Source organism: Lontra canadensis, unplaced genomic scaffold, assembly GCF_010015895.1.
Source record: "Lontra canadensis isolate GAN:19392208 unplaced genomic scaffold, GSC_riverotter_1.0 scaffold44, whole genome shotgun sequence".
Lineage (NCBI taxonomy): Eukaryota > Metazoa > Chordata > Mammalia > Carnivora > Mustelidae > Lontra > Lontra canadensis.
Genome location: NW_022631038.1, coordinates 5,576,438 through 5,599,892, shown reverse-complemented (window position 1 = coordinate 5,599,892; position 23,455 = coordinate 5,576,438). Strand labels below are relative to the sequence as shown.

Below are 23,455 nucleotides of genomic sequence, written 5' to 3'. Positions count from 1 at the left end.
GCCACAGAATGCAACTGAATCACTGAATGATATCCCAAGGTTCTCATGGGTTCTGCCTACTTCAAGGGTAAAGAGATGTGAGTGACTTCCATACCCAGAGGTGGTATCTTTTGGTTCATCTCAAAATTCTGCCTTCCATGGAATCCTTCAACTTAAAAGTATTTTGTTTTTGTTTTAAGATTTTATTTATTTATTTGACAGAGAGCGAGAGATCACAGGTAGGCAGAGAGGCAGGCAAGAGGGAGGGGGAAGCAGACTCCTAGGACCCTGAGATCATGACCTGAGCCAAAGGCAGAGGCTTTAACCCACTGAGCCACTCAGGTACCCCTCATCTCAGTTTTCCTTGGAATTTAGATACTACTGTATGTATGTCTTCATTGTAAATAAACATCGTTTATATTTGATACAGTCTTTGTCACAAAATAATACAAAACTAAATAAATTATGTCATTTTGGCAAATTATTTTATTTTATTTAAAGATTTTATGTATTTGACAGAGAGAGATAGGCAGAGAGGCAGGCAGAGAGAGAGGAGGAAGCAGGCTCCCTGCTGAGCAGAGAGCCCGATACGGGGCTTGATCCCAGGACCCTAAGATCATGACCTGAGCCGAAGGCAGAGGCTTTAACCCACTGAGCCACCCAGGTGCCCCAGCAAATTATTTTAAACAACATGCTACAACATGAAAATGGACAATTTGTTTTTCACCTCTTTTTACTTGTCTGTTTTTAAGAGAAATATGTTATTCATTAATCAAGTATTAAGTGACTAAGATTTTATTGTGCAAAACCTCTCAATGAAAGAAGAGTGACAGAAGGTGGAATTTCAGAATTACTTAGGTCATTCATCCCTTCCAGTCATTGCAAATTTATGTTACACAGAAAAGTCTCAAAAAGTTTGGCAGGCAGCTCAATTTGAACACATTTCAATAATATTTCCCTTATGTATATTTATACAATTCCATTATAATTGGTTATGAATTTTCATATATTAAGTATGTTTAATATTGAAATTATACTAATAATAATTGAATTTCTAAAAAATCGAGTGATTCTTTAGAGCAAAATCAATGACTTATAAAAAGTTATTCAGGGTTCCTCGTGGCAGGTCAGTTAAGCAACTGACTCTTGATTTTAGCTCAGGTCATGATCTCATAATCATGGAATGGATCCGCACATCAGACTCCATGCCCAGCAGGCGTCTGCTTGAGATTCTCTCCCCACTCTCTCTCTACACATTCTTTCCCTTCTCAGGAATTTATTCAGATACAAATGCAAAAATATGATGATTGAAAGTATATTTCTATTTGCATTAGTCTCCAGATTAGTATGTTCCAGAGTAGAAGTCCCTTGTTATAATTTTACATGCATCTAATCTTGTAGGTCATATGGAAGTGGTATACGGTATGATCATAGCATGTTCATATGACATGTAGACCTCAGGTGCAGCAGATAGGACCAGAGGATCAAACCTCCCTTTGTAAACATATAAACCAGTGCAGACATATCTGTGCTATATGGGTGACGTGTAAGTGCTATCTATTGTTATTGCCATCTTTATTACGATCATCTTCAGAAAATGGGAGCTCTGTCATTCCTTACAAGGGACAAAGGTATCTTAAGCTAATGAGCTTAGCACCTTTGGAATCTAGTCTTCAGTCCTTGCCACAGCAGTGTTCAGTCACTAAGCATGGAGTTGAGGGTGTGCTGGGAAATTCAGTTAAATTCCTGGATCTTTTCTTATTCTGTTTCACTTCACAAAATGTTTGGGATTGAAATAGATGGACCCTAAGCTGTCCTTTAACACCTAAAAATATAACAAACAAAGCAAAATCAGATATATACATACACAGAATGAACTAACAGGGAGGTGGGCGGGTGCTGGGCAAAATGGGCGGAGAGGGTGGGAGATACACGTTTCCAGTTATGGAATGAATAAATCGTGGGAATAAGAAGCACAGCATAAGGATTACAATCAATGATACTGTCACAGGGATGTCATGGGACAGGCGGGAGCTACACTTGTGGTGAACACAGCATCATGTATAAACTTGTCAAATCACTAAGTTGTATACCTGAAACTCATGTAACATGGGGTATCAATTACAGTAAAAAAAATACATCATATGGTCCCAAGACCTTTGACAGATATTAGAATATTGTTGAATATGCTATAAGCACTTCTGAACACTGCACTGGGGAATACTACCTTATAAATGTTGAGAACCAAGAAAAATATCAAGGAACCAAGGAACCAAGGAATCAGGGAACCAAGAAAAACTCATTATTTGACTATGACAAAGCTGGTCGCTGCTTTGACAATTCTAATCTTTACTCCATATGTGTGCAGGTGTGTATGGAGTAAGATTAGAGAAATATATTAAATATGAATATTAATGTGTATGATGTAATTATGTATAAGATAGTATATTATCTATAAGCTATATATATATATATATGATCTATATTATATAAACTCTATACCTATCATCATCAAGAAAAACAAAAATGTAACGTAACATACTCTCCTAGGCACTAATATTGAATGAAACAATACCATTTGTGGAACTTGAAACTCTCTAAATAGAATTCCTTTGTTTCCTCATTAAGAGCCTTTAAAATGACATAACCCCTCATTTCTGAGTAGTAGCACTGATTGAAGTTCTGTTCTTATTGTTTTGGAATTATCATCTCATATCTGGAAAACATTGATTTCAATACAGAAAGACTTAGTCCATCCCCACATCCTTCATCACACAATGACTTTGATTTTAGGCATATGCTATGGTAGATTCCACCCAGTTTTAGCTGCCCAAAAAAGCAAGAAAAAGCAGAATATTCAAACGCCGCATAGGCAACATGACGCAGAGGATAAATTTGTTCTAATCGAAGCTTATTGTAAAGTGATGAGATAATCACAGAGAAAGCTTCGTAACACTCATCATTGAAATTAGAGCGATAAACCTACCCCTCGTGCTGGAATATAAAGGACTGGTGTGCTTTCCTCCCACGGACGAAGAAGGCCAAGTTTTTTTCTGAATTCAACATTGAAATGTCCACCCACTTGAAGGACTTCTGGAGATCATTTACGTACATGCACGAAAACTCTATTTTTTAGCTCAGATAGAAATACTTCTAATGGCATTTGCACAGTATAATTCACCATTTCTTGCATAAGCAGAATTCTAAATACTCACAGAACTCAGTCACTGTTAGAGTTGAATGGGACCTTCAAGGTTTACCAGTTCTTTCCCTACAAAACACTGACATTGCCCCTCCCCCATTCACGTAACATGATGATTCATTTTCCGACTGATCACTCTCCATCCAGAGCCCATATCCTCCATGGGAATCCATTCAGTTTTGGAGCATTCCTATGAGCTAGACATGTTTTTCCTGAATTTCATTTAGATGTTTCCCTAAAATCTAGCAAACAAATCTCAGCTCTCAGACAACATAAGTCTAAGGTAGTTATCACATTTCGAACAACAACAACAAAATCTCTAAGATAAACACTTCTCCTCCTTTGACCTGGACTCATGTTTCCAGTGGCTCCTGATTCCTGCTCAGCCTATTCTAAGTGATTACTATCCTCCTCATTCACAGAACCCAGAAAAGAACAGATTATGTCATCTGTAGTCTTCCCATGAGATGATCTCCTTTGAGTTGTTTATTTCAATTTCCTTAATATAAGCTAATACTGCTAAGCTATTTTTGTCCATTATTATTATTTTTTAAGATTGGCTCAAAATGAATTTGAATGAAATACAACTTCAGGAAGTCCTAGGAGTTAGGGTTCTTCTATACTACTGTTGTTTTAGTCAATATTTGAAAGATAAAGATATATAAGTTCATTTTCCCCCTCTTACCTTTCATGGTACAGTTTTGATAAAAACTGAAGACTTTTGTGATATTGTTTAAAAACCTGATAATATTCTCCAACATATAAGCTAACCCTACTATATGTGTATCATTTAAATTAAATAGGAGTTCTCAACGTATTATCACCCAAGACTGAAAAGAATATCGAATAAGTACCTTTAACCTCTCACCAAAGGCAAGAGCTATCGTCCACTGTGGAGTAATCATCAGTGAGGACATTAAATGTGCTATCTTGAAGCCTGAATTTCTTCCAAGAAAATGACAAGTTTGGTTTTTGTTTTTGTTGTTGTTGTTGTTGTTTTGTTTGTTTGTTTGTTTTTGACCCAATACCTTGCTGAAATCAAGATGCACTACCTCTAACCTTTTGATCAACCACTGAAATGAGGATGTGATGGGAACATGCTGCTTAAATCTGTAATAACGTTGGGCAAGATAATTCGCTCCATGATGGTATCAAGATTTAGAAAGACTGAGTGACATTTGGTACTTCTGGTGTACTAGAACTCTCCAACTGGGTAAATAGAGATGAATTTCACTATATAAAAGAATTGTCAGTATATTTAATATTTATGAACTAAAAAAAAAAAATTGCATGCTGTGCCTATCACCGAGAAATCCTGGAGGTTTCAAAAACATTTTTTTTCTATTTAATAAATAGATTGTTTCAAAATACAAGGTGCTGATTTCTTAAAGCTGAATTTTTCAGTATTATTTTTTTTTCATTTGTATAAAATTATTAAATGTGAGTTATTCAGGGTTTCTAAAGAACATTCCAAATATATCTATTAATATGACTCATTATTTGTTGGAACATAATTTTCTAAAATTGCTGTGCTTTGCACATAACTCTGGATATCACCCATTGTGCCATTTTAAATATTTTCTGAAACGTTTTCTGTTTACTCTCTTCCCAAACAATTCTCTCTCTTTGCCTACGTTAATGGGAACTCTATCCTCTTGGACCTATTTGCAGTACGTGGGACTACAGGAGGAGCTCACTGAAGAGAAGCTACCAAATATTTTTGCGCAGGTTTTTAAGATTTAAACTCAAACTTCATCAGAAGCTGTTCAAGTTCCATGCACTTTGTTAGAGCTAAAGCAAAGAGAAACACAACTGTCATTTCCCGGTTGAACGCTGAGCTGTCTTAAGCAAGGCTATGATGCCTGTGCAGAAGCAGGTCATCAAAAAGTGATCTGTGACTATCTCCTGTCTCTGGGCCCAAATGACGGAAAGGGAATCTCAGAAAGAACTCGGTAGACACACCCTAGTGTGCTCGCACTGCAAGGAGAAACACCGGGAGCCGCTGGCGGGACCTGCCTCCTGGGACCTCCTGAAGGACAGTCAAGTGCAGGGGTTCTTACGTTCTTGGAAGGATGTGAAGAGCATCTGAAATCGGCTGTTCCGACTGCCCTCATCGGCCCACATGCGGATGACGCCAAGACCTGTGCGGAGCATGACGTCATTGGCCACGGTGCTGCAGAACTTGGCCTTCAGGTCCCCCACGGAGCTGCTGCCGTCATACACAGCCACAAAGTTCCTTTTGCATTCGTTTGAATTCTGCATCTCATAGTCCAAGAAGCGTAAGTAGATCTGTAACATAACAACAAAGATGCAGGAATTTCCTCAAACCAAAACAGGAAAGTAGTACAGAGAGCACCAGGCTTTCTCTTTAGTCTCACAAGTCAGTCTTGATTGCAATCAATCTTAGGATGTTTCCCCTGTGGGGCGGAGGAGGTAAAGATGTACAACTAAGATCAAACCGTGCTTAGTATTTTTTTCAAGTGTTATTTTCCTTTCTTGACATATGTAAGTGTATGGAAATAAATAATCTGTATTACTATTAAAGGAAAACAGAAACGGTATCAAAAGATAGTCTCTGATTTCACTTTGTTTAAATCATTTCACAGAACCACACTGTTTCCTTTTTAAAGTAGAGCACATTAAAAAGAATAAAATAAAAGAGAGCTAATCTGTGATTATTCTTGCCACAACATAGAGTCAAGCCATTTAGTGAAGTCCACATAAATAAAAATTAAATTAACATTTAATGAGTAGAATTGCCCTGTAACCTACTCTATAGATTATTTTTAAATACTCCCAACTACTCTATACAGTTTTATTGTCCTATTCAGATGATGAAACAGAGACTCAAGTGGTATACACTGGACATCAGACAAGGTCTCTCTAACTCCCTAGGCTATGAGCCTTCCACAATATAACACTGCTGCGGACATGCTGTTTTATGATCAACAGATTTTATCTGACTCTGTTCCAGTGTGCTTTACAAAATCATAAGCAATTAATTCAGCCAAAGATAGGTTTGAAAAGAAGTCATCAGTCCTTTCAGCCACTGGTTCAGCATTATCTACAACCTGGCCTCTGACTTTATCCCAGTCACTATTCAAGGCACTGAGGAAACACAGGTGCACAAAAGAACGAGGCTCAGTGTTGAAAGTATGTGTTCATTAAACCATGACACATGGACACAAAGTCATACAGACAGAAGTGATATAAAGGAAAAAAAAAAATCTCTGTACTATGAGAGGGATATCTGGAATGGCTCTGAAATAAAGAAAGCACCCTTCACAAATATCTACTAAGCCTTTTATGCTTTCTAACATGAAAAACTATGGGCTATCTCCTCTCAGACACCCTTCGATTATTAATGTACCGTGGGTGTAAACTGAAGACATGTGTTCACCCTAAATATCCATCTCTTTCATCTCAACACTCATTTTGGCTTATTTATTCATAAACTATGAACCCCATACAACAAAAATTTATTGAGTTCGTTTGTCTGCCTTAAACTTAAAAGTTTCAGTATTTCAAATTAAAAAAAAGTTCTCCTTTGCCCTCAACATTCTAACTGAATCCGGCAGTGATACTTGTTAATTTGAACTTCAAAAGAGTTGTTTCTGGGCGCCTGGGTGGCTCAGTGGGTTAAAGCCTCTGCCTTTGGCTCAGGTCATGATCTCAGGGTCCTGGGATCGAGGCCCGCATCGGGATCTCTGCTCAGGGGGAGCCTGCTTCCTCCTCTCTCTCTCTATGCCTGCCTCTCTGCCTACTTGTGATCTCTCTCTGTTTCAAATAAATAAATAAAATCTTAAAAAAAAAAAAAGAGTTGTTTCCATCTCTGCTGGCAGGTCGGTCTATGATATTTCAATAGTCTCCCAGCTGGCCTGGATCTGTCCAAGGTTCTAATTTTCCAGTCCACTTCCAAAGCCCAGGCCCATCAAAGTTATATTTCTAAGAAACAAATTTAATAATCATACTACCATCTTTTAGCTGTTATCTAAATGGTTATAATTTTAAAAAGTTTAAAAACCATGACCTGTCAAATTTTTCTTCTCATGTCTGAACATACCATATTTATTTTACAAAATGCCATCCTTTCTGCACAGGACATCAGTTAAATGTGAGTAACCATTCCTTCTCCTCTGCCTACTAAGCTCTTCCTGGTTTTTCAAGGTCCATTTCAATGGTTACACACCCCAGTCCAGAATATCCGTGGCCTCCACTCCCCAACCATGGCAGAATTAATCTATGCATCCTCTATCCTAAAATATTATTTTGAACTTATTTTAAGCTTTAGTTATAGGTTCTACAAAATTTTTACTACTTTTACTTTCCTAAAAAGCTGGGGCAGTGGCATACATTTTTGCATTTGAGGCATCAAGCCACGTGTTGTATATACTAGGCGTTCCATCAAAGTTTGTGAGGGCATGATTGTGAATGATTGACTGATTGGAGAATTCTATTTTGTTATTGATTTCATTTGTTTATTATCAATCGACTATTGACTGGGCCCCTGTATGTCAGAATGTTTAAAGTACTATAAATAATAATTATATGGAATAATTGACATTTTATTATTTGCAGTAGGAAACCAAATGCAAAAATCCCCCAGACAAGGTGTTTCTTTATAACTCTGAACTGTCAGAGAACCACAAAATAGTATCCTGAAGACTTTATAGGAGAGAATGGACTAAAAATAAAGTGTGAGTCCCAAGTCAAGAAATACTCATATAACCTTGAGGAAGAACAACAGAGAAATAGGGAGAAATGGGCAAAAGTTGAGAAACAGTGGAAAGCATTTGAGTTTTATGATGCTTTTCTTGGTGAGGTTTTCACACAAAGGCAATCTGTAACATTGTAGTTGGAGCTACTCTAAAGTTTCCAAACACTTTGATGCTAATTTTAACTGCCATTACTACAGACATAAAACATATGCCCTAAGAAAGCCTTCATGTTCCTCACTCCCAGGTTATGTTCTACTTCATTTTATCAGAAATTCAGCTATTACTCACGTAACCCATCTGGGATTCACTCTTCCCAACCATTACTTTCCTGAAAGCTATCCAGGAAATCCCCAAATGTCTCCTTTAAGAAGGCATATGTGAAAATGTTAAACCTTCCAAGTTTTCACTAACTACTGTGTTTTTCAAATTTTCACATGGATTTATGAAAAGGGATTGGGTCTTTCAGATGACCTTTACCAGGAAGCTGGAGCAAAGGTGACAAAACAGCTTGCTCAAGGGATGGAAGCAATAGATGTGGGAACCTTAAGTAGGATTAAAATACCTAACTCTTGTTTTAAAGCTCTTTTCACTATACTACATCACCTGATCCTGACCTAAAAGTAAACAGACTGAAAGTACTATAAAAATATAAATACTTACAAAATCTAGGGATTCTTATTAGGTAATATAAACTTGTTAAATGTAATAAAAATCAAGTATATATTTATATTCTCAAATACTATACAATCAACCCAACCTCAAAAGAATTAGCCATCAAAAGAATATGCAATTACAATTGTAAATACACATAGTTATCAGCAGGAGGAAACACTGAGTAGGATACATGAAAGGGCCCTTTGGAGTTCGAATGTAAAGTAACCCCTCCCTCCAGTGCCATTTCAGAGCTACAAAAACCAGTCTGCCCACAGAAAGAGAAATAAATCATTTGACTAATTTAAGGAAGAAAGATATTTGAGAGGCAGATGTTTCCAGGTTGAGTTAGTCAGTGGCCTAAGGTGCCTGCCATCCTATTTTGAGTTTCTTACCCTGCCTGAAGAAACCCAGCTTAAAATGCTAATTTATTATTTGCATCCCAAATTGGCAATAACTTAAGACATTGCGCTAATACATGATTTCATTCCAATCTCTCGACAACAACAGACACTTGTTATAACCATTTTAAAATGAAAAAGATGAGACTGGGAGAAACTAAGTAACCTTTTCAAAGTGACCCAGGCCCTTAGGTGACAGATGAGTTTTGAACGGAGATCCCCCTGACAGTTTCCTCCTTTGTACCGTGCTATGCAGACTGATGTATTTTTTTAATCTCACAGATTTATATTCCAGAAAGAAAATTATCATCTTAAGGAAAACAAACCACAACCAGATAAATGACTAAACCAGCAAAGCCAAACTATTTTGATTTTCCTACAGGGGCAAGGAAACATGTTGACCATCCAGATAAAAATGAGATTCACGGAAAATAAACGTGTCCCACTGAAAGAAAGGGCTGTCTTAAATTTTCTTAAAAAGAAGTTTGTTTCATAGAAGGGCACTGCTATAGTTAGAAAGGCAATTTGCATATTCAGCCAGTGGTTTCTCATTTGACAGCTCAAGAGAGTGTCCACATTTTTCCATACGAGGCAACTGACTGGTATTCTCACATGAAGTTCAATGACAGCGGTCTAAGCACTTCTGTATTTAAAGGCCATTCTTAGACAGGACACCATTTATAGAGGAAGTGAACAATTAGTCTTTTGAAAATGACTTTGAGGGGCTCCTGGGTGGCTCAGTCGGTTAAGCCTCTGCCTTTGGCTCAGGTCATGATCCCGGGGTCCTGGAATCGAGCCCCACATCGAGCTCTCTGCTCAGCAGGGAGCCTGTTTCCCTTCTTCCCTTCCTCTCTCTCTGCCTGCCTCTCTGCCTACTTGTGATTTCTCTCTGTCAGATAAATAAATAAAATCTTTTTTTAAAAAAAAGAAAGAAAATGACTTTGAAATGGAATTGCTAGACCACCTCTTAAAGGGACATCAGGAGTGACACACATCCACATTGTTCAGTGGTTAAGAGGACATGAGGTAGATGACCTTGAGGAAGAAGAAAAGAAGATTCTGTGCCAGACTGGTCATATTTAGAAGACATTTTCATATTACAACCATTGTTTTGTGTCTGCATTTTAACTTCTGTATATATAGATGACAATGCTAAGTACATTTTTGAAATATCTACTCTTTCCAGATACTCTGAAGTGCCTGATAGGTGTTGAAAATAGAGGTAATAAAAAGACATTCTAATAAATATCTTTTTGTTAACATTCAAAAAAATTTTTATATATTTTTTATTTTATATATTTTATATATTCACTTTTATATATTCACTATTTAATATATATTTTATATATATTCACTTCTGAATATATACTATATATATATTTATCTATATATTCACTTCTGAATATATATATTATATATATATTTTTTATGTATATATATTCACTTCTGAAGCGTTCCATTATTTTTTTAACTTCATTTAAAAAAAATCATTTCAGAAAAGATACAAAATATGTCCCTGGCATATTTTGGTTTACTGGGTGCAGTGCTGTTGGTGCAAAAGCCAACTGTCCATAGCCAGAGAAGTGATCAAGCTTCCCCACACTAGCTCTAGGATACATCATATAAAAGCCTTCCTTAGATTGGGATTTAAATGATATCTGGCCAGCTTAAAACTTGTGCCATAAAGATCACCAAGGGGGAGAATGCCCCATGACATGAGTTTTATTTAAGGTGGAAAACTACAGAAAGCTCTTTAGTCTCTCTGCCGAGAAAAAGGGAAAATGATAAACAGAATCATATATAACTCCAGTAAAATGGTCAGATTACTATCTCCTCTCAGTGAATCATTTTGATGCATTCTTCTTTCTAATCAATCACAGGGTTTGAGCTGACAAAATGATTTATTGAATAGGACAGGAGAAGCTTCAGAACACATAAGCAATTTCTAGTAATATCTGTCTTCTAAATCACACTAATATGGAGAGCAGAATCCCTTTTGTGTACTTAAGGCAAGTAAATCTAGCTAACAATGTACTAAGTAATATATTTACAAAAAAAACATTTAATACCAACCTTTCAACCTGGTCCTTCCCCTTGTGTTGCAGTGAGATGCAGAAAACAGACATTGTTTGGGGCAATTATTTAAGACTTGCCAGAACAGTGTTCTCCATGAAAATACAAATTAAATACATACACACCACAGCCTGAGAAATGCTGTCCATGGTTTCAATACTTTCTACTTTAATAAATAAAGCCACATTCTAAAAAATGTGTAGCCCAGAACTTCCCTGTTTACTGTTTGATTTGTGACTGGACATTCCAGGTCTTAGAATTTTAGGTTCAATAGCCCATGAATCTGGAGGCTAATAGCAGCATCCCCTTTATTCGGAGGAGAAAATCACGTCATATTCTCTGAAATGTTGAAATGACACCTCCTATAACAAATCCTGATGGGAATATTAAAATGATTTTCTGGCATGCATAAGCAAGTATCAAAACACTCCATCTCCAAAATCTGATTGTACAAAACTGAGATTTCAGTTAAAAACAAAGAGAATCGTGAGCTGTTCATTGGTGGTTATCTAGTCAGTTAAAATTTCCATTTTGTTGACTCAATTTTTATTTTCACTTTTAGAGATAATAAAGGAAGACTCAGTCTTTAGAACCCTAAAATTTATCATTGTAATCAATTATAGTTACTACTCTCCATCTGCTGTTAGTTTTCTCCTTGCCCCGTAACAAGTTCCCAGAAATAGAGCAGCTTTAAACAAGACCCATTCAGTATCCCTGAGTTCTGTAGGGTAAGTGACTGGGGGCTGGACTGTGTTCTCTGCTAAGGGCATATGAGGCTGAAAAACCCACCTGCTTGCCATTCTAGGATCAAGGTCCCTGTTTCCTTGATGCCCATTTACCAGGGATCACTTTTAGCTCCTAGAAAACGTTCTTAGTTCCTCTGACTCCCCCTTTTGCCTACAGCCAGAGAAAATCCAGCTTTTAAGGGGCTCATGTGATTAGAATAGGCTCACCTAGATAATCTGTCTTTTAATTAACCCAGAGCCAACTGATTGGTAACCTTAATTGCATCAGCAAAATCCCTTTTGCCAGATAATTTAACATAATCAGGTATGTGATGTTTTATATTCACAGTCACTGATTGGGCTGGAAATCTTGGGTGTCATCTTTAAGATTCCACCTACAATTAAGTTCATCATATAATTTACCTTAAAACAGCTTCACTATAAAATATTGACTTACTATATTTGTCAAGTTTTCCTGTTTATTTAATGTTAATTTTATTCAAAACATTTTTGACTAGAGTAACAACACATTAAAAGTTAATGTGAAATTTTAAATGATGGGTAATTACTAAAAGCTAGAGTTATATTGTCCCAACACCTTAATCATTAAGTTAATCATCTTCATTTGTGTACTTTTATAAGTCTTGGATTTATCTCTTTTTCTATCTTAACAAATTTGACAATTCCCTCAAATAGTGTGGTTTGGTGACACCACATTGGACTGCGAGTCAGGAGACTGAAATCTTGCCTTAGCTCTGTACCAACAGACCAAATACTTGGGCAGTCACTTACCATACACTCACCGAGTTTTGGTCTTGAGGGGGAGTTTAATATTATCTATGCTAAAAAGCTACCTTGCTTTGAAATTATTGTACCAAATCTTTGCCAAACTTTATTTAGATTCCTCCTTATGGAATATCATTTGGTTTTTGAGCAGCTCCATTATTAAAACTAAAGACAAACCTTCTTTATATCAAACCAAAAGCTATATATTTCCAGTTTCAAGGATTCAAATAAATTATAGTACTTGAAATCATGCAGATTAACCCTTATCCTCTTGTTCTCCTGTCATATGAGAGTCCTTCAAATGTCTGAAGATTGCCACCATGTCCATTTTTCTAGATACACATCAGTTTGTTTTGTATTACATGAGTTTTAACTGAATGACAGACATTTCACTTGGTACTGAGTATCTAGAGATACATTAAGCTGCAGCCTTCAGGGAATTAACATTCAAATAGTTACCATGATATGATCACCCAAAATTCTTCTCTGTCAGTTCTCTTCTGTACCAGATCCAGGACAAGATACCATAACGCCCTTCCACCATCCTTGCTCTAGAGTCTACACAAAGAGATCTCTATATTCCATTATTAGCCCATATAAGACTTGATGATCATGTCTCAGCTTATTTATCTGTTAAATGAGTTAATCAGAAGCAGATTCCCAACGTTCTTTCTGGCTCTAGTATGCCAAATTCTAAGAAATCTGGACTAATCACATTCTAATTAAAGGTGGTCATCTGTATGACTATTTTCTATTTGTCAAAAGTCTGAGAAGCAATATAGCCTTGATGTAAACTTTAATAGAACCCCGGGAAACTATTTAGCACTTGCATTGTGTAATATGTTTCAATTCCCCAGTTATCATTCAAATATTCACCACGAGCCCCTTCAAGTTTAACTCGGGCTTTGATAGTCTATCCTCATAAGCTGTTAGGAACTCCACAAAAATAGAAAGCCCACATAGGCACTCATATCCAGTTCTTGCTTTTCTCCACAGTTATTCAAAGCCACTTCCTATCTTCTAACCTTTAATTTAACGGAGAAAGCCTGTCACAATAGAGTCATCTTTGTCCAGCTCTGCAGGCGGCTTCCCTTTGGGTCACAGAATGCCAAATTCTGTAACAGACAGGTACACTGGGTATTGTTGCTCTGGAATTGTACAAAAGACAGCCTATTTACCAGCTGGAAAAAAACGATGTGTGTTTACGCTCCCATCAAAGCCCTCTCTTTAACACTGCCATGACAAAGATGCTGCTTACAGCAATGAGGAGGGGCTCAAATGTTTCCAGCTGAAGAACTTTTTTTTTCATCTTTCATTCATAGAGTTTAAGAAAAATGAATAACACTTGCACGTGAACCCACAGATTACATAAGAGAGAATAACACACTGCAATCTAGCTCCTTTATAATCCAGGAAATGCGTTGGCTTTTATGTCACGAAAAGTCTTTGATTTTTTTTTTTTTTAAAGGAGGAATCACTGGGTCTTTCTTGATAATACAATAAAAGTTTTCAAAGATTTGCACAGATGCAAAGAGGCTCACCAGGGGCAAAGCTGGAAGAGGGAGCGTGGCTCTGAATGTCTGACCGATGTCGGGGCAAAGCGTGCCACACTTATAAATCGTATGCAGACCCAGAGACAGATTCCTGGGAAAATCAAGTGAAAAAAACCAACATACTTCCTGAAATGCCAGCCTCCTCAAAGATGCCTCTATCCCTCCCCCCACATCCTGAATATCCAGCCACCAAATTCTCCTCTATTGATCTTGAATCTTTCTTCGGCCTGTCTACCGTCACCAGCTAGCCTCAACCATGGGGCTCATTGCCATATCTTCCTCCTGAGTGTTCTGTTTGCAGTGTTCATGCCTCTGTCCCTGCTTCCCAGGGAAAAGCTCTTTTTCCAGAATGCGGATCTGATCACATTGATTTCCTGCTTCACACCTCTCTGTGTATCACTAATGCTACTGGAATGAATCCAGGTTCTTTACAGCCCTTGTGCTCAAAGACTCGCCATCGACCTCCATACTTTTATTCACCTCCATGCTTTTATTTGGTCACAATTCCTAATTGTCTGCTGATTCTATGGCCCCAATGCTCTCCCTCTACCTGGAGAGCCCTTCCTTGATCTAGCTGACACAAAGCTGTTTCTTACTAAGAGTCAGTGGACACCTTGGCTGAATTTGATTCCACGTTTGACTTACCTCTGCAGGTGTATGCGACTTCCCCCTCTCTCTACTACACCTTAGGGACACCTCAATGCTCATGGCTCATTCCTTGGGTTATTTGGTTACACATTTGTCTAAGAATTAAACAGGAAGAGGACAGGGGCTGGCATGCTTTCTTCATCTCTCCAACATGATGCTCGAGACTTTACGGAGCCATTAAATCTATTAATTAAATAACAAACTGTTTTAAACTCAGTAAAGTCAATGACAAACCTAATAAATCAATAAGGCTTAGCTGAAACTATATAACTGAGGAATGACAATACAGGAAGGGAGATTGGCAAATAATCAACAGTCCCCACTGATGATAGTGACTGACAGAGTCACTATCCCCAGTATTCCTTAAAATTTCAATAAGAGGATATATATGGTTGTTCTAAGGAAGTAGTTCCAAAATAGTGGTTTGAGTCTGAATCTGACCCATAATGTATTTCGTTTAATAGCATGTAAATTTACAATTTAAAAAATGTATTGCAGTATTTAAAAATCAAGGTGATAACATAAAATGCTGACTTCCCTGTCATGAGAACATTGGAGGGCTTGGTAATGTTAGACCAAAATGTTCTCATAATGACAATAAAAAGTAGCTTAAGAGGCAGTGAAGTCCTGGCTGACCTCTTTGCTTGGTCCAGGCTCTCCCAAGTCCTGTTCACCACAGTCCCCCAGCCTTATCACAAGATATTTTATATGCCAGAGATATGGGGTTTTGGCAAGGCCTGGACAATTTCTTCCAAAGATTCGATATTAGGTTGAAAGGCGAGCAAAACACAGATACTGACAATAAATGTGATTATACTTAGACCCACAGCTTAGGTATAGAATTTCAATCCATTTTCCAGAGAGGGAGGGGTGTCACATTAGGGTCTCTTGTCCAGGTGATCTTTTCAAAGCACCTTCTCCATATTATTTATGGCATCAAAAATTTCCTTGGATGGCGTAAGACAAGTTGCATTTCAAACTAAAGTAAAACGAAAGCTTATGATTGCACTCTGAAACTCACTAAGCATGCCCAGCTGGTTCAAAGCAAAGGGTGCTCCAGATACTTCCCAAGCTGACTGTCAAATGTTTTCACCTTCAGACTGACCTTGGATCGTGGAGGTGCCCGGATGTACCACTTGCAATCCACAGCCTCACTAGCAGAAGCTTTGCCTTCTTTCATAATTTGTATAGATTCCACAATTCCTTCAGGACCGCCCATCTCAAACTCACATGCTAAATAACGAAATGCCAAACACACAAAAATGGAGCTTGAATAATAAACCAAAAGTATATTTCAGAGCAGAAAACAAAGTCCTCTGAACATTATCGAGTATCTATTTTACCAACCTGGTAATGGTTTCAAAACTCCAAGGTCCTTAAAGTCAGGATCTTAAAAATTGAGAAAAAGATAATTAGTCTTATTTTGCATTTATTCCTTAAAATGATGGTGAGTAATATACCATTAAATTATTCAAGAATCTGCCAAAAAATATATTAAGAAAAATTAAGTGGTTAAACAAAATGCATGATAATGTTATGACTGAAATGTTAATTTATAAAACAGAATTATTACCACAGCATTTTTATCACCACACAAGAAGCCATTTTTAAAAACCTTCCAATGCCATTCATCATCTAGGCATCAAGTAAAAATATTATTCATTATCTCTAAGTCCATAATCAGACACCAGATGGTTTTGTAAAATGTATCCATAGGTAAGTCAAGCTTTGAGTAAACTTCCATCTATGACACATATAATCATCTTGTTGAATTTAACAGATTTTGTAAGTTGTTGAAACACAATTTTCTTTGTCACTGAAATACTGGAAGTACAAATTTCATCTGTGAAACTGAGGGCCTCCATCCCCCAGCAGAATGCGCTATCCTGTTTCCAGCAGACATTTTTCCTTAACTTTTTAGTCCATGCTAGCTTCCAAAGTGTTCCTCAGTAGACGCTGGGTCCTCTCAAGGCCAGCTCCCTCTCTGGATTTCCCCTCACCCCACCCCAGGTCCACGTATGTGTCCTTCTCTGCTCACGTACTTGGGGGAAGCTTGACTTATTGTGAGCCTCAGAAGCGTCCTAGGTGTTAAAAGCCATCATGGTGGGCTTGTTTCCATTTCCTGAAATTGATTTTGAGGTAGGTATGCAACCAGTGAAATGTAATGGTAAGCCATTTGAAGGACTTTTGAGAAAGTTTTCTTCAGTAATAAGAAGAAACAAGGCATATAGTTTTCTGGCTCCCTCTGTGATCTGGCTTGTATGGGGTACCTTTGGGATCATGCACAGTGGTCAGCTTATGATGTTGACAGGGACTAATGTGAGGAGATGCTAACTCTCAAGGGGGAGCAGAAGAGAAACCTGGAGAATGCAAATCCTTACGGACACCACTGGGGCACCATATTCAACTACCCTGTAGTCACATTTTCCTCCCCATTTTGCTTTTTGAAACAATGTATATCCTTATAATTTCAGTTACTTTGAATTGGATTTTCTTTTCCTTAAGGATAAAGGCATTAATGGCTATGAAAATTTTTCTTGGAGACACATGGCATCCAATTTAAAGGAGGACTGTGAAATTTAATTTCTTTATACTATTAAGGTATTGGCTATAAATTAAAAATCTTATAAAGTTAGAAATATGTTGAGAGACACTGCTCGACAGAAGTCTAAGGCTGAAATATGAAAGGGCAGCACTCTCAGGAGGCAATAATTTCTGGACATCAAGACTATGTGTGCATAGATGTCGATGTGTATCTAGGGGTACTCCTTTACATGTCCGTGTGCCTGAAGATGCCAAGCCCGTGATTTCCAGTGACTGTATCACTGTCCTTATTTTCATTACAGTTTTTTTTTCCCTTTTTTTCTTATACAATAATACATACTGATATATTGAAATTGAAAGGCCTGGATAAGCCAGGCCACAATTCAGTTAGGTCCACTACTTAGGTTCACTTTATTATAGAACACAATTGCCATGCGGTAATATATTTTGAATTGAGATACAAACTCTTTTGTATAATTATTTTGAAAACAGTTCTTTTACCTTTTAGAAGGAAGGAAGGAATGGTGGGTGGGGAGGAAGGGAGAAGGAAGGAAGGAAAAAAGGAAAGAAAAGGTAAAGAGTGAGGGAAGGAGGGAGGAAGAAATAACTGTATGCAATTTCCATGAAAGATGCAGAAATGAGGACCACATAGCTAATTTGGATCAGGATATCCCCAAGTGGATTTTTTTTTGCTTTATCTAAATTAATGGATATTTGGTAATTCTTTTAAATATATATATCATATATATACAATATATATCACATATATATGTTGATGTGTGTGTGTGTGTGTGTGTATATATATATATATATATATATATAATTTGCGAGAGGGAGAGAGAATCTCAAGCAGACTCCCTGCTGAGCAGAGAGCCCAACATAGTGCTTCATCTCATGACCCTGAGATCACAACCTGAGCAGAAATCAAGACACAGATGTTTAACCGACTGAGCTATCCAGGTACCCCTCAAAAAAGTGTATATTTAATACCTACTGTGTACAATAAAAGAACTATGCTTTGTACAGAATTACTCAGATTGTTTGTCACCACTAAGCAGTTTTCTTGGTATTGAAGAGACCCAATATTTCCCCCTCACTTTTACATCAAGCTTGCCCACCTCAGTGTTCCAGATTCTTTATTATTATGTCCCTTTCACTATTTTGCATAACATTTAATAATAGTCATTATAGGTTTGAATGTTTCAGCTGGCATGGCTGTTCCTATGATTCTTGTGGAAATGTAGCTGGTATTCCATTTTCTGGTTTGAAGGCTAACATTTGTCATTTTTATAACTTGTGCTAGACAATGTTGAGAGAAATGCCAGTTCTGGGAGTTGAAAATTTATTTTTGTCTTTGTATTAATGGTGAGAGCACTGATGGTTAAGAAAAGGCGGGGGGGAGAGAGGGAGAAATTGTTTCTGTACTTCCATTTGAACCACCAGTAATAGCACAGTCATAATAACAGATGGCCCTATGACCTGCAAAATAGAAAATAAACAATACAATAATTTTTTTTAAAGCAGCCTACACCAAATTTAAGAACACTAAGATTAGTGGGGTTTTTTGTTGTTGTTGTAGTTGTGTTTTTGTTTTTGTTTGGTTGTTGTTTTGTTGTTGTTTTGGGTTTTTTTGCCCCAGGTTGTTCGTGGGCGATGACAGAAATGATTATGCAGCAGCACAGTGAGGTTAGACTCAGTAAGCCACCTTCTACTCTAGACCTTCCCAAAATGTTCTCCACTAAGCAACCCAAATAAACTTTTTAAAAATATAAATCAAATCGTTATATTCACCTGGCTTGTCACTCCCCATAGCATAAAACCACAGATCTTTCTCAAGGACTGTAATTCTCTGTGTTCCTGCCCCAACCCCTGGCCTAATGTACCACAGGCTCTGGACTTTTCTGTCATCTCTCGAAACACGTGGAGCCTTCCTGTTCCTCCGGCACGTGAGGCTGTCCCTCAGCACTCAGAACCTGCTATCTGCTCCGTCTACCCTGCCCCGCCCCCCCTGCAGCTCTTTGCACAGCTGGATCCTTCCCCTTCTTCAGCTCATGACTGGAGTACAGTCTTCTCAAAAGACCTTCCTTCATGAGCCTCTCTAAAATAACTCTACCTCTTACTTTATTTTCTTCCTTCATGGTTTCTTTTATCAAAATCCACTATTGTTTTACTATTGGTTTACTTTCTAATTGGCCATTGACTCCCACCAGACTATAAGGAAGCACACTCTAAGGGATTTTTGTCTACCACTCCTTGTCTCCAAGACCTAGAATACCACTTGGACATAGTGGGAGCCCCATAAATACCTTTGAATTTAGCGTATTTTTCTGTGTATATAAAAAACACAGTGACTTTATACCAGGTTGATTTTCCTATACTGTTGATGTATTTACAACACATAAAACTACCCCTTTCCAAATCAGAGGCTCCCACAGTAAATTATCAAATTAGATTCTGTATTAAGGACTGATCTCTAATCGACAAAACCCGAGTCTCCTTCCTTCTGGGCACCAGCTGACTACACTCCCCAGCCCCCCTTACAGTTGTGGGTAGATGTGTGGCTGAGTTCTGCCCAGCGAAATGTGGACAGAATGACTGAACTTCACTTGAAGGTTGAGCCATAAAAACTACTTGAACCAATTCTCCACTCCCTCTTCCTCTCTTCCATGGTCCACCTCAAAAGCCATACACAGAAGACAGAACATCATCAGCCTCAGCTCCTAAATGAATATGTATGGTGGTTTCCAGACGCTACATGCTATTTGATGACATCATCACTACTATGGTTACTGAAATATTTGCTTGCATTTCCAAGAATATTCTTAAGGTAGTGAATTTAGGGTATAAATGATGTACATTTCCAGAGATTAATCCAGTTAATTTTTAATAATTTTACTGGACACTTACTGGCTTGGTTCAATTTTCCCTCTTGTAATCTCTGTAATCTCATTCTGTCCAAGACACTGTTATTATGAAATTTAGAGTTATATCTCTAACATACATGAAATCACAACCAGAATTTAGGCAATTTATGTCTTATTTTATAAGTATATACATATGTAAAATATTTTAAATTTTCTCCTAATTTTAAAATTTTCATCTAACTATGACTATTATGAAATTCCATAATATTTTCCCTGAAATAAAAGAAATATATCTGTAATGTATTCTTCTTCCTGTGCAGGGGAGACATTTGTTGGAGATGGAGGAGACTGACAGCCTCCTGTCTCCACCGTCCTTTCACAGTTTATTTCTAAAGCTGGAGAAAAGGAGACACTAATATTCCAAAGAGGCCTCTTACTCATGAAAAGGAGAAATCTACTCCCAATAAGATGGGAGAGCTGTCCATAAGAAATGAAAATACGACAAAAGCGATCATCCCTTCAGTTTTATAGATGGTAATAATTTGTTTTATTGTGATTTATTTCCTAGTAATTTTATTATGACAGTTTGATTGCAACATTATTTTGAGATAATTTTTAAGAAGTAATGAATACTTCAAATGCAGACATAATCAGTTCTTCAAAAGCTAAAAATCTTATATTACACTTTTGAAACTAAAACTGATAAAGTCCCTGAGGCATCCTACAAAGTAAGTTATTGTCCTGCGTTGGCTGGAGAAGCACACATGAGAGAGGCCAGACTAAGAAGGCAGTGCATGGCTGCCATTGCTGGATGCTTACTGGATGGGTAGTCAGAAAAAAAATGAAAAAACAACAAAAAACAGGAGTCTGCTGCTTTCCGGCCATACAGCAACTTGCTGATTTAAAGTTTTAGTTTTAAACAAGAAGAAAGACTTAATATCTTGTCTACAGAATTTTATTTTTATGTAACAAATAGATGTACAGACATGGGTGAGCTTGCTTCTTTTGCTTGAGCTCATCCAGTGTCACTGTGAGCCAGTCATCAACAACCTTCTACGGGAATGCTGGGCAGCAAATGCTAGTTGTGCTGAAATATTCAAATTGTTGGAAAACTTTTGAATTTATGAATTATGCTGGAACATCTGTGTTGACATTTTCATCGACGGTGCAAAAGCAATGGTAAATAAACTGCTGATTCCTTAGCAGGCTTCAAGACAATGGCACCAAACCATAGCCATTAGTATTTATTGTATAATTCGTGCCCATGCATTTGTGGGGGTAGAGAACTATTTTGCTTAAAAATCTCCTCGATGAAAAAGTGCTATTTTTTTAAATCTAAAATTTTGAATACATGCCTTTTCTGCAGAATGAGCATAGTGAATCTGTTGACTTTAAGAAAAACAACTGACGATATTTGCTGTCAATGATCAAATTCAAGCTTCAAGCAAAGAAAATCATATCCATCACTGTGTATCTGTCAGATACACAGATACTGTGTATCTGACAGCTTCTCAGTACTTAAAGTATGTTTAAATGTGATTGTTGAGTAAATGAACAAATGTGATTTTTGATGTTCAATAATGAAATGGATCAACATTTGGAAAATTTGCGTTACAGTGATCCAATAATTGTCAAAGAGTAATGCATGACCTTAAGAAATCCTGCATGGGTAAAAACGCCATAGACAGATGTTAAAGAACAGAACACAAAAACTTCATCGATACAGTTTCACATTCCTCGTTGCAACTAACCCTTAAGAAACTATCACTTTTTGAGGTTTGAGATATTATTCATCCAAAAAGGCTACGAAAATACACCTCCCTTTTTCAACTACCATCTCTGTGAGGCTGAATTTTCTTCATTTGCCTCAATCATAGGAATGCACTGTGACGCATTTAATGAAGTGGATGTGAGAATCTAGTTGTCTTTTAATAAGCCAGACACTAAGTAGGTTTCCAAAAATGTAGAAAAATGTAATTCTACTAATTATTATTTTAATATTTATTAATATGTTAGTACCAATCAATGCCTTTAACATATGTTTTTATGTTGCCACAGTATAATTTTTCTATGAATTAAAAAATAGCTATTTAAAATGTTATCAGCTTGAATGTCTAATAATAATAAGAATTGACTGATATGGCCATATAAGCCAAAGCACTTTGAGGTCTTCGATATTTCATAAGAAATGATAGGGGTTTTAAGACTGAAGTATTGAAGTTTGACCCTGCTAACACCACCTTTGTATCATGGGTAAATGTCTTCTTCCAACAAAATTCAAAGTTGCAATTTATTAACTCAGGACTGTGTGATTCATTTATTTCATATTCAAAAGAAAGTTTGACTGCTAGCCATATTTTAGATGGACTTTCAGTAAATTAATGTCTATCTGATTAGACTATCACTGAACCAAATCAGAGGTATCTTCATTTCATAAATGGACAAAATGGAGGTTCAGTTACTTTAGAAAAATGCAACTTGTTTTGACCTAAAAGCTAAACAGCTTTATAGCGAACTTTAACATTGAACCATTCATTTAATATCCCTGAAACTTCCTTTTCCTGAGCTGAAAATATTGTTGGTCTAGGCTTTTACAATTCACGGATGCCATTATATCACAAAACACAGAGCTTTTCCTCGAACAACAGTTTATGGGAAAATGGAATTGCCTGACCTGGCCATGTAACCAGAACTACAAAACCCTCTGATTATAAGACTTAACTTCAATACTTGGATATGTTTGCAAGGCATAGCTCAACTACCCAACTGGATAGTCTTAGAGAATGTGAGTCAATATTTCCCTCAAACTCCCTACTCTCACACATTTTGAATTATGTCATAAGCTACATAATATCTCCACTTCTGTATATTTACTTGGGAAAGTCCTGAAATGTCTCTGGATATATCTTTATTCTGTCAACTCTTGCACGGAAACTAACTGCCATTCCAATGGCCACTTCGATAGCTCCACCCTTCTCTACCCATCTAGAACACACCTCAGCCTTGGCTCCCAGCTTCCTACTCAAGACTGAAAAACCACTGGCTTTGGGGTTTCACAATTAGTTAACTGAACTTAAAATGCAATTTTAAAAGCAATTGCAAAAAATCTTGACAACATACTATTAAAATAGCTTGCGTCATCGTATTATCTGATTTATTTCACTCTTGTCTAGAAGCAACATTGCTTTAACATAAAATTCATAGTACAATACTTTAAACCTTTTTAAGGTTGCTGTTATCTATAAGTATAAGGCTGGCACACATCTTCACAGAGATTTCTCTTCCTAAGGGTTTTAATGTTGGCACCGAGT

At 37.1% G+C, this 23,455-nt stretch overlaps 1 protein-coding gene across 7 annotated transcripts in view; it reads right to left on the bottom strand.

Moving 5' to 3' along the window:
* Positions 1–23,455, bottom strand: part of NETO1 (neuropilin and tolloid like 1) — a 122,632-nt gene that overhangs the window by 42,155 nt on the left and 57,022 nt on the right. For all 7 annotated transcript variants that reach the window (XR_004384359.1, XM_032872234.1, XM_032872235.1 and 4 more), the window contains exons 5-7: positions 16,084–16,125; positions 15,842–15,969; positions 5,242–5,470 (exon numbers count right to left, since the gene is read on the bottom strand). Coding sequence is in view for 6 of the 7 variants with exons in the window: in XM_032872234.1 (XP_032728125.1) it covers positions 5,242–5,470; positions 15,842–15,969; positions 16,084–16,125 (399 nt within the window). In the remaining variant the exon portion in view is untranslated. The remainder of the gene's footprint in view (positions 1–5,241; positions 5,471–15,841; positions 15,970–16,083; positions 16,126–23,455) is intronic.